The sequence below is a fragment of the Cyprinus carpio genome, chromosome A13 (genome assembly GCF_018340385.1).
Source record: "Cyprinus carpio isolate SPL01 chromosome A13, ASM1834038v1, whole genome shotgun sequence".
Lineage (NCBI taxonomy): Eukaryota > Metazoa > Chordata > Actinopteri > Cypriniformes > Cyprinidae > Cyprinus > Cyprinus carpio.
In genome coordinates, this window is record NC_056584.1 from 13,848,091 (window position 1) to 13,861,124 (window position 13,034).

The 13,034-nt window shown below is 34.0% G+C and overlaps 1 protein-coding gene across 2 annotated transcripts in view; it reads right to left on the bottom strand.

Moving 5' to 3' along the window:
• LOC109071986 (DNA primase large subunit-like) overlaps window positions 1–8,370 on the bottom strand; it is a 52,957-nt gene extending 44,587 nt beyond the window's left edge. For both annotated transcript variants that reach the window (XM_042768892.1, XM_042768893.1), the window contains exons 1-7: window positions 8,242–8,370; window positions 7,696–7,847; window positions 7,477–7,589; window positions 7,045–7,139; window positions 6,639–6,759; window positions 5,935–6,030; window positions 5,490–5,627 (exon numbers count right to left, since the gene is read on the bottom strand). In XM_042768892.1, coding sequence (XP_042624826.1) covers window positions 5,490–5,627; window positions 5,935–6,030; window positions 6,639–6,759; window positions 7,045–7,139; window positions 7,477–7,589; window positions 7,696–7,840 — 708 coding nt within the window. In that variant the 5' untranslated portion in view covers window positions 7,841–7,847; window positions 8,242–8,370. The remainder of the gene's footprint in view (window positions 1–5,489; window positions 5,628–5,934; window positions 6,031–6,638; window positions 6,760–7,044; window positions 7,140–7,476; window positions 7,590–7,695; window positions 7,848–8,241) is intronic.
• Between the last annotated feature and the right edge of the window lie 4,664 nt (window positions 8,371–13,034).

Below are 13,034 nucleotides of genomic sequence, written 5' to 3' on the forward strand. Positions count from 1 at the left end.
TATATATATGTGCTTGGAAAATATCATCTGAATATCAAGTGCCTAATAATGATGCACGCCGTGCAAAGAATTTTTAATGATTTTATTGATCTATAAGCATTTGTAAAATATTTTTTGCCGGCATTACAGCTTGGTCTTCATCTGTTAGCTTATCTGTTTTACTGTTACATCGTGAGTTGTGTAAATTCAGATAAATTTCATGTCACAGGATGTCATAGGTCAGTATTTAAATGAGTTTGAAATTATTATTATTATTATTATTATTATAAACCTATGCAATTATATATATATATATATATATATATATATATATATATATATATATATATATATATATATATATATATATATATATATATATATATATAATTGCATAGGTTTATAATAATAATAATAATAATAATAATAATAATAATAATAATAATTTCAAACTCATTTAAATACTGACCTATGACAGTATTGAAATGTGTGTATATATATATATATATATATATAATATATATATATTATATATATATATATATATATATATATATATATATTTATTTTTTTTTATATATATATTTTTTGAAACACACACACACACACACATAGCCTATATTAGGGGTGTATTGATTCATCGATATGGATCGATGCATCGATAGCACCTAAAAAAACCCACCTAAATAACCTTTGTAACATCAAAAACGATTAATCTATATTTAGTTTTAAACAGTGATGTCTATGCAGTTATTTACGTTTGATATATTAGGGATGTATTGATTCATCGATATGGATCGATTCATCGATAGCACACGTACAATATAGATATCTGTTATATAAATAGGCCAGCTTATTTGGCACTGTCTACATTTTCACATAATGTCCGTCAACGGCTGCATTCTCTTTCCAAACTCACCGATTAGGACTCGGTATAAGGCACAAGGTGAGCATATAAAACGCTCGGGATTGTTCGCGGAACAGTCGAGCGCTGTGTGTTTCACCGCACACATCTGAAGCGCGTGCATGCACACAGACAGCCGCACGCGCGAATACTAAACTGAGCTATCTTCCGCTTTTTTTTGTGCATGGATCAATGAATACATAATTACATCTAAATGCGCGTTTTGGGGAATATCCTAGTAAAACACAGTCGGTTAGGCATATGTCTTAACGTTAACAGTTCAGAAATAAAAGGCATGTGTATATTAAACCCGTGATTGGTTCTTAAAGTGAAAGCATAATAATAAATCTAATGCTGTCAAAGAAAAATACAAGTGTTCATTGCTTCTGACTAAATAACCTTTGTAACATCAAAAACGATTAACACATACACTCAGCGCACACACATTCTTCACAGGGCAATGGCAGAGTCATCAGAGTGACTAAGCCCCCTCCTTTTTCTCACACAGAGAGACTGGCCTCAGAGTGAGATCAGATGACTGACAGTTTTTTTAATTTTCTGTTATCCATAGAACATTGTAAAGTCGTGAAACTATGCATATTTGCTCAGAATGACTTGTCCTCTATATATAAATTTTTTTAAGTGTTTGGAAGCTGCACTTTAAGACATATAAGACAATTTATGTTTACTTTTTTACTGTTATTTCAATAAATCACTACGGCAAAACCGTTCAAGCTATCCAAAATCCATTCGCAATTTAAGTTCCTCAATGTTTTGGCATCATGTAGACAAAGTTTGGTGTGTATACTGTAATTCTCCTCTGAGCAGTATGCATTAATTCACAGCTATTTTTTTCCAAAAATCCATATTCAAATCAATATAACTGACTTCCTGTTCATCGTAGCTGATGACTGTGAATTAGAAAGTTGTCCGTCTTGATAAGAACAATTCATGTATTGAGTTTGGTGTCTGTAGCTAAAACTAACCCCCTCACTTTTGACAAAAGGTGGCGCTATAGAGTGGCTCTTCCACGCCCTTTTAAAAGCTTTTGCCATGGTCTAGCTATCTTTAATACTGATATCTGTTTCGAGTTTAATGTAAATCTGAGCTAGTTATCTGCCTAAAAATCACCAGAACAGAACATTCAAGTTTGACACGTTGCCACGGCAACACTATATTAGATATCAATATCCCCACAAGAGATTTACATCGGCCGTGTTTTGTCATTATTCTGATGAAGTTTGAAGCAAATCGAGTAAAAATAAGATGCTGAATTCAAAGCATTTTGAAAATGACACGCTTCCTGCTGCCAGTTGGTGGCGCTGTAACTTTGACTCCTAATAGTCACATATATGCGATCGGCATCATACATCGAACAAACCGATGAAGTTTGATCAAACTCAGGTAGTGTATGTTGATGTTATTAGACATTTCCTGTTTCTCGCCATAATTTCAACGCCTCGCCACGGACAAACCGTTCGAGATATCAAAAATATCTTCGCAATTTAGCATCCCCAATGTCTTGAGATCATGTTCACCGAGTTTTGTGGCAAACGGGTGGAGTTCCTCAGAGGAGTATTTCAAATTCCAGAGCATGTGTTTTTCACAAAACCCTAAATAGCCAACTTCCTGTTGGGCAGAGCTTATGACATGCAGTGTGAAAGTTGTTTGGTTTGATGAGATCTACATGTGTACCGAGTTTCATATGTATACGTGTAAGTATGCATGATATATGGCCCTCAATATTCCAGGGGGCGCTGTAGAGCCCCTGTGCCACGCCCGTGTATCAGTCTCTGCCCGGCCCTAATGGCCGCAGATTCCAAGGTGTGTGCCAATTTTCAAGAGTTTTTGAGCATGTTAAGGGCCCCAAAAGCCCCCGAAACCTTGGAAAAAAAATTAGAAGAATAAAAAAAAAAAAATAAAAATAAAAAAAAAAAAAAATAATAATCCTAAGGAAAACAATAGGGCTCTTCGCCCTCCAGGCTTGAGCCCTAATAAAAGAAACAAAAATACTGAGTGAATGCATTCTATCACTTTTGAAAATACTCACCAGCAACAATTACCGGTCAGTGGCAGCTCTACTAAGATGGACATTCAGAGTTAAACTAAGGATTTTCAACCAAGCAATTGATTTTAGACAATCTCACTGGAAATGATTCGGATTATCATAAAAGACCCATTCCAATCCTGATTTATGGAGTCATCGGGAATATGAAGATTGATACATTTCATTTTCTTCTAGCATGGCCATCCTGAATGAGAAAAAAAATGTGCAGGCAGCATATGCTTTCATTAGCCAGGATGGATTATTGCTCAGACTTATACAACTTCAATATACTGGCAGGAGCGAGACTGTGGACTAGCAGTGTCTGTTCTCCGCTTCGGTCGGACAAGAGCTTACCGAATAATAATTCAAATGACTTTTCTCAGAGAACATTCTGCTGAAATAAAACCCATCCCACCAGCTATCCAAATGCCTGGCAGACTCAGTGTGATGGCTGGCCTTGACGAGATGGCATGTAGATGACGAAAAGAGAAAAATCTGCCAAGCTGAAAGATAATTTACCATGCTGAGATGGGACTTTCTTAATTTTGCATCATCCATCTATGACAGATCTTCATGCCCAACATTCAGGTGCGACACAAAACTCAGAAACAGCATGGCACAAAACACATTTCCTAAAAAACATCTTCAACTAGCACAAAGAACATTCAACCCCAGAAGCACAAGGAAATTTATGCAGACTACATGCCAGCACTAAATGCATAAAGCCTGTCTCTTCTCCACTTACCAGCGATCAACCGAACACAACCGCTCCCCAGTTTCAATTAAAATGCCCAATTAAACCCAAGCTGGGCAGACTAATGTTGTTAAGTAATCTGAGTTCACAAAGCTGCCCAAATTTATTATTGTTCCCTATATCATGTGCACATGTTAATTTCTCCAGTTATAGCAGCAATTAAACCTGCTGCTGCTGCATTGTTTACCATCAGAGACTCACATTTGAATCTCAGATATTAATGGAGTGAAGATGACAAACAGGCAGCTATTACCTTAACAGCCACCACACCATTCTGCAGATAAATTAAATATTTAAACTGCACTTTATATTTAGAGTGTGATTTTATACATAACCTCAGTAAAATAACAGATGAATTCAAGCTTAACAAAACCTTGATGGAAAAACAAAGCACTGTAGATATATTAAACTGCTTTATCTACACAAAGTAAATAATATAAATATAAACATAAATACATGTGGTTTGTAAGATGTTTTTGAAAGATGTTTCCTATGCTCACCAATTCTGAATTTATTTGATCAAAAACAGAAATCATTCTAATTTGATGATTTGCTAACATGCTAATATCCTCAAGAAGCATTTCTTCTTTTGTTATCATCAGTGTTGTAAAAACTATGATACATGTTTTTCAGGATTCTTTGGTGAATATAAAGTTTAAAAGAACAGCATTTATTTTTAATATTTTATAACATTATAAATGGTTTACTTTTGATCAGCTTAATGCATTCTTGCTAAATAAAATAATTTCTTAAAATAAAAAAACTTACTGACCCCATATATGTGTGTGTGCGTGTGTGTGTGTGTGTACAGTGTGTATATATATATATATATATATATACTGTATGTATATATGTATGTATTGTAATATATTTCTTCAATTTAGCATTTCCAGTACAGTGTGCCTAACTATTTTCAAAATATCAGCACCTGTTTGATCCTGTACTTTAATGTTTGTGGTTATGCTGCTGCACAAAAGACAACAAGGAATCAGCTAAGCTCAAGCATGAAAAGCCCTCAGTGTGCCGTCTGCTGGAAATATCCTGACACACATCACATTAACATGCATCCTAAATATGATGCAAGGGGAGAAACTCAATGGTAGGAATACAAACACATGCGTCATCTTTCAAAGGATAATAGCCTATCGCAGGGAAGCACATTTTGCTGCCATTTGGCAGGGTTGGAGGAAAAAAAACAAGATGCCTCCACGGTGGGTTACAGCAATCTTGGCAGGAGCTAACAGAAAAGCTGCTTTTGATTTCCTGACCAACAACCCTCCCTGTGACATCCTCCATCTTCTAGTCGCCTTTTAATCTCCGTCTGAAGGTGGAAATGACCCATGACATCTCAGTGTGTGCCATCAAGCACTTTACGTTAAGCCTCTCTAAACTATCATCTCTTACACCCACTCTTCTACACTTTAAAAAAAAAAGCAATCTCATGACTGCTATAACCTCTCGATTGTGTTACCTTTCTAGACTTCGAAGACCGCCTTAACACAGCCCCCTATCAACTCTAACTGTGAGCTACACGCTCTGTTTCTGCAGCTTACAATAACCCCCCATGAACCCGAGTTTTAGTGAAGGAATACAAGTTAAATGTGGGTAGTTTTGTATCATTGAACTCTGAGTGAATCTGAAACCATTCTCAATCAAAACCAAATGTAAAATCCCTTCTAATAATGCCTTCCTTCAAAGTAACATAGCACAGGCCCTGTTTACAACATCCATCTCGCCACTTACAAACGAATCTCTAGTGCTGAACACCGATTGTTGTGTGACGGGGCTCCAATTTTGTTACTTACCGCAAGTGCTTTGGAAAGTCTTGTTCGGAAGTCATTAAGGACAATCGTGACAATTTCGTGGTGGGGAATGTAGGCATTTCCAGCCAGCAAGTAGACTTTCCTTGTGCGCACTAAATCCAGGGCATCCTGAAATGGGACCTTTGATTCAGAAAAATAATAAGTTACATACTGCACATACATAATATCAAAATGTTACAGCTTACACTTATTTTTAAAAGATTAACAGACGAGTCAATAAATAAATTCTAATAAAATCTCATTCTAGTTTAGACAAGTACTAAATATGCAATATAAACTTTAACTTGTTTTAAATTAATTTAATGATTTAAGATGAACCTTTCTAGCCTGCTGTCTTTTATTTTTACAAAGTTACAGAGACTCAGCATTAAATAGCTTTTCAGAACTCTGTATCATTTTTATAATGAAGATGTTACAATTAACTTACTTTGTAGAAGTCATATTCTTCCACTGTGATTCCACTTAATCCATAACTGGAGGTGATGAGCTTGTCTTTTAGGCTTTTCTTTTCCTCTGCACTCACCTGTAAAATGAAAGGGGGAAAAAATTGCACAGCTGACATTTAGTTTGAACTAGAAGAGCTAAAGCAAGGACAACATTTGGCAAAGACAAAAAGCATTTATCGCCACAATTCAGAGAGCAAATTCAAAGAAACACAGCATCTTTAAATTATCATGTAAAAAGGTTATGACAAAATATATTGTTTAACATTTATTCAGTGGCATAATGGCATTAGCATTTATTTACGGCTAGAAAATATGAGCATTCAGGCATAGCTCTGAAATCATATTAGGAATGTTAAGAGAGTGGAACTGAAAGACATGAACTGAAAGATGAACAATGTTTTTAGTGAAGAACTGCCCCCTACAGGACTGTACGTGAAAACACACTGGCCCAGACCTGTACATTTCTAAAACATCAATGATCATGATGGGATCTTTCAAATAAGAAATAAAAAGTGAAATGAAAGTTTTATAGATGAAGGTTTGAAGGATAGATAAAGTTAGTTTTATCAGATATTTTTCAGTTTTTGTAAACTAAAATTAAATACACAGACTGTTCTGATAAAATCAAAAGAAAGTGAATTGTGGGAGGTTTCAACAATTAAATTAATATGTAAAGCAGTCTCACCGTCTCGTACTTCAGATTGTTTTTATGCAAGAAGTCAGTCTTGTGCTTTGAAGTTAGTTCACCAAATCGGTAACGGAAAAGATCCATTTCCTGTTGGATAAACCATCGTCTCAGGTCCTCCCTAAAATGAAATAAAAGTATATGGTTTACTTTATACCTTACATTTCAAAATATACCTATAAATGATCCTTAATATATACACTTTATATAATGTATTAAACATACTGTTTAGTTTCAACTTAGATTATAAATTACATAAATAAACATTCATTGCTTAAGTTTCAGCACACACACACAAAAAAAAAAAATTTGAATCATAAAAAAAAAAAAAAAAAAAAAAAAAAAAAAAAATGATAAATGGCCATACCAAACAGTACATCCTGATTTACACACGACTAACACTTACGTCTGGCAATAAGCCAAGCGTAGAATAAAATGGGAGATATGGTCTTTTCTTCGTTTCTCATATTCAGATGTTCCTCCCTGAACCCTCCGGTCACCCTGAGTGATTAGGGCATATTGTTTGGGGGAAAAAAGAAAGAAAGAGTTAGAAAATAATATGAGTGTACTCATTTAAAAAGTTTGAAAGCATAAAGACAACATAAAATGTAATTTTCTATGACTTATGAGCAAAATATAGTAAAATGAAATATCCATCCACTTTTCTTAAGTTGTGTATGTGTGTTGCGTACATAGGATAGTTTGTTTCATTATAGACAAATGCATGTTTTGAAGAAAAAATGTTTCTTTTAACAAAATGATTCATTAACAAAAATGTATGTAGTGAATGTGCAGCATGAGGAAAAAAAAAAAGTGTATATGAAAAACATGTTCTCACCAATTCTGTCCTGAGTGGGAAGTTCAGACTTGAAAATTCAGCGTCCAGTTTCTTGACGTACTGCTCAGAATTTTTCACATAGCTCACCCCAATGTTTTCCACAGACTTGAGCACTTGAAAAAGCACATCATAATTATATATACATATATATTATTGGAACATTTTTTTTTTTTTAATTCAAAGGCTCTTTAAAACACCTAGGCCATGCAGATGACTCACATTTCAGCCTCTCCACTGCGAAGGTTTCAAACTCAGTGAGAGAGATGTTCTCCAGAGGAGGCTGTCCGTAGAACTGAAGACAGTGATCATACAGATCATTCTGAGAGCTGCCGATCACCTTCTTTCTTCTGCCTGGAAACTGCATTGCAATTCTAGACACAGAGTTTTAACAATAAGTTTACTAAAACTGGACAATGTGACATCTTTTAAAACCTTTAAGATCTGACCCATTCAAAAGCACTGACAGACCTAACGTTACAGCGATTATAAGCATAAGACAAAGTAGTTGACAATCAATAAATACACATAAAGACGCCACAGTGACGTTACAGCTCTCATGAAAGTTCATAAACGGTAACTATAATTCCTGAACTTGAATAATGCTAGTTTAACTAGCTAACATAGTTCATAGTTTAAGTAACATCATTTGCTTTCTGTCACAAATGTTCTCATGCGTATTTAACATTAAACACGTATGTTACAATAATATCAAATGTCTTAACTATATATTTATTACATGTAAATGTAATCTAAAAACAAACTAACATCTCAAAACAATCGCTGTGTGTCTCTTCCCGAAGCCTGAATCCCGCCAACGAGCTGACGTTCCAAACAAAGCGCGGGTATATGACGCCACTCTGAAAATTCACCAATCATGTTGCACGAAGGGCTGTTTCCGGGGGATGTTTCGTGTTCTGTTTTCTGTGGGTGAATCTTAATGTCTGAATCGTTTCCACGAAATCGGTTCTTTTGAACAGTTCGTTTGAAAGAACCGGTTCAAACAACCAGGTCAACTTTTCTTGTACATTGTTACGTTTTACCTTTTTCATGTGGTTCCTGACGTTCTAAAAAGCTATATTTAAGCACATATTGTTTGCTTTTAAGTTTTTGTTGTTGTTGTTGTTGTTGTTGTTTTTCTTTTGGTTACTTATTTAGAACTTAGGATGAAAAGTGTTGATAAAACTGTCGTACAATAAAGTAATAAACACATTAGGTACAGCACGATTTATTTGTAAAATTATTCGGCTTTTAAAGTAACTTTTTGCCCTATCCGTCAAGTGTTCAGTTCAATCCTACTGTCCACTCACTTTCGATTCTCTTGAACAAATCGTTCAGACTGGTTTTGGTAACAGGCTCAAATGATTCCTTTTTGTTGCACAAGTATAGTGCATAAAAATAAACAACAAAAACTGCTTTATTTTAATTTCAATTTCGCAAATTTTATTTCATGTTGTTGTTGTTGTTTCTAGTATGAACACACTTTTTTGTGATTTACTTAAAATGGTATATCATTTATATAAATACCTTTAATAAATACCTTTTTTTAACTGTCTTGCATTGTAGTAAGTAACTTATAGGAATGTCTTTGCACTATATATATATAAAATTATTTATATGAAATGAATTTATCTGATTTACTTAATTCCCAAATAGAAAACAAGATGAACTTGAGTAAAGTTGCTTCCAAGAAAATTTGCCCTAAATAATGTGTTTCCATTCCCACAATATTGTTCTAAGCAATGTTATAGACAACTGTCTTGATCTTTTATTGTTTGATTGATTGATTGATTGATTGATTGATTCATTCATTCATTCATTCATACATACATTTGTGGTCACTAAACTCTTTCTAGCTACTTCATCTTAATGTTCATCATTTTAATAAGAAAAAGGCTGTTTAAGTTTATTTCATGAATATCTAATGGAGTGAGCATGGCCTTGCTCTGAAAATATATTGCTTGTTGCTTCACAACAGCACGTGTCATACTACCCAAGAATATATATATATACCATATCAGAAAGAAACAGATAAACATTATAACAAAAACATACGGGGGATACAATAACAATTAAAATGCAATTAAATAAATATACAATCATAAAAGTTAGAACTTATTTATAAATTGTTTTATAATATTGGATGTTTTAAAGGCTTTTATATTAGAGGAGATTCTTTGAAGTGATGAGTAAAGCAAAAGTAAATCAGAAGTAAATATTTTACAGTTAGGTTTAAAGTTAAGGCATCACGCTTTGTGAATGTGGAATTTTCCCATCATACAAATAAAGTCTAGCTCCCTATTGTCAGAAACCACAGATTGAAAGAGAACCTTAACTGCTGAAATGTTACATAGATGAAAGAATACAAGAAGTAAAGATGCTGAAAATTTAAGCCAGCATTGTTTGGTATAAGGACAGAAATAGAAAGAGATTCTTCCTCTTCTTGACAAAAAGAGCAGAGTGGATAAATATTTTGTATAAATTTAATTAAATATTTGTTGCAGGGGTAATAATAATGAATCATTTTAAAATTAACCTCTTTTATTTTATTATACAAACAAAAATTTGTTTGGGACTGTCCATACTTTCTAAACATTAACATTTGGATAAAGTGCCAACCACTTTCTTTAAAAGATGAACCATTATTAGCAGTCTACACAAGAACATACCAGCAGCAGCTTGTTCTGCATTATAGAGGTCTGTGTACTTCCTTATTAAACCCACACCCACACCAAACATGTGACTGAGCCAGACCAGCTGACTGTATCAATCTTTAAGGGTTGTTGTGAGAGAACTCATTGTGCTTTCACCTCTGAGGCAGAAAGGCTCAACACCTTCTTCCTGCAGGCCCTGCTCCATCTAAACCACATTATTTGATGATATAGTTGTGTTTTCTTGTCTTGGGTTGAAAGGCACAGTCTTTTAATGTTACTTAAGATACAAAAACAAAATAATCAGTATGTTCATATTTAAAATACCATCTGCCCAAATTGCCTGATAGCACACAGAACTATACTCATTGCTTATACTGAACCTCCATTGGCTATAGAGTAGAGGTGTTTAAATATTAACAAATTTTATTTTAAACATTATGTTAATGCATATAGGAACTAAATGGTAATGCTGGCACTGTTTGAATATATTTGTTAATGTAACTGACATGTAACAGGATCTTTAGAGATTTTGTTTCGGTGAGAAAATTAGACGCATTCGAGTCAAAACATTAGACACTACTGTTCAACAGTTTAGGGTTGGTATGATTTTGAGATGTTTTTAAAAGAAGTCTCTTATGCTCATCAAGGCTGCAAAATAAAGTTAAAGCAGTAGTATACTGTGAAATATTATTACAATTTAAAATAACTATTTTCTATGTTAATATATTTTAAAATGTCATTTATTCCTATGATGGTGAAGCTGAATTTTCTATATCATTACTCCAGTCTTCAGTGTCACATGATCATTCAGAAATCATACTAATATGCTGATTTGCTGCTCAAGAAACATTTCTTGTTATCAATGCTGAAAACAGTTGTGCTGTTGAATATTTGAAACTTTGATGAATAAACAGTTCAATAGATTAACATTTTTTTATTATTTTTTTGAAACAGAAGTCTTAAAACATTTTAAAATTGTTTGATCAATTTAATGCATCCTAAAAGTCTTACATTTCTCTACAAACATAAAACAGAAGTAGGTGTTTTTCCAAATAAGACTGAACAGCAGAGGTGTAAATACTTTGTACTTCCTTGTATTATTTAAGAGATTTAAGTACTTACTTGAGAATTCTGAATTCTTACTCAGTTACATTTCCATTTCACAATGGTTTTTGCTGGTCATCATGACGTGAATCTTTCTCTTTTACTAAGGTTACAATCTGATCAAATTACACTCCAGACTGAACTTCTCCAGCCAATGATATGCATTCAGTTGTAAACTGTATCTGGACACAAAAGGTCATCCATCACAACAAAATCTGACCTAAAGTAATATATTTTAATTACAGACTTTCCTGAAGATGGACAAACTTGACTCAAATGGGAACATAGTCGACAATCAGTCTGTATCTCAAATTTTAAAACCAGCTTCTTCTGAAATTAAATGCAATTTCTGGTAACAGGTTTTAGTTTAATATGTGGTCAAGCACAATTCCAGACCTGCATTCAAGTATGTTTTGGCTAGATAATTTTGATACAATATGAATTCTTTCACTTTGCATTCAATTTGTCAGTATTTTTACACCTCTGTCTGTCATCCAGCGATAAAGGGCAAAGAACAAGGAAGTTTGAGCACAAAAAAATATCCTAAATGTCAAGTACAACCAGCTAAAGCTATTTGATTTTCTGCACATTCATCATTAATGGGGGTAATAGAACATACCTTTTAAAAGTAGGGATATTATGCAAAGATACAAATATACCGCACAGTATAAATTTCCAAATTATTGGAAAATGGCTTCTACTCATTGTTCCTCATAAATTATTCCTCACGTGATGGTTGATAAATTAATACAAATAAAGAGATGTGCTTTCACTCTCAAAAATGTGCATATTAGTACATCTTAGTATCAGATTGGTCAAAATTAGTACCTTTTGAAAGTTGATCAAAATATTAACCAGTTTGCTCTAATTTGAGTCATGTAATTATCTGTTTTTGTGAACTTGCATTTCTGAATTAATTGATTTGGGAAGTCACAGAACACATGACACTGAATGCATCCAGTGACAAAAGCAAACACCAATCAGAAAGAAAGAGCTGAATGTCTTGAGCTTAATCTATTGTTTATCTCCTGACGAAATAAATCAAACAAACTATGATTTTTTTCTTGGCTGTGTGATCATTTCTGTACTTTCTCAGAATGCAGTGACTCACAGGCAATGCACAAATCATTTTTTGAGATTCTTTCAGTAAAGGTGAGCGGACATTGTCTTTGTCCTTCCTGGGAATTGACTGCGAGTGCACAGACCTCACAAAAGAGGGGGGTGCAGATGGCGTGAACAACAGCGTGGGGCAGGTATTGTCTGAACAGCTGTAGGGAATGATAATGAAACCATGGCAACTGGGTCAAAGGTATTTTAAAGGGATACACCACCCCAAAATGAAAATTTTGTAATTAATCACTTACCCCCATGTCGTTCCAAATCCGTAAAAGCTTTGTTCATCTTCAGAATACAATTTAAGATATTTTGGATGAAAACCTGGAAGCTTGAGACTGTCACATAGACTGCCAAGTAAATAACAATGTCAAGGTCCATAAAAGGTATGAAAGTCGTCCAACAAAAGTAGACCTGACCCTTCCCATCTGAAGGCCTTTAGACTCCCATGCAGTCAATGAGCACATGGTGGACACACAAAAGAGCTAAAAGACACCTGAGATTTGAGGGCAAATGTTATCCTAGTCTTGCTGTATGTACATTGCATTATAAAGGAAGGTGTATACTATTTTATTATATTTGTGGTCTGTTGATCAGTTACTAGCTAAATGCAAATAATATAAACAGTTACAATTTCTTCACACTTGTGAAAAAGAAGTGTTATTCAAATCTTAAAAGTATGTTTTTGAA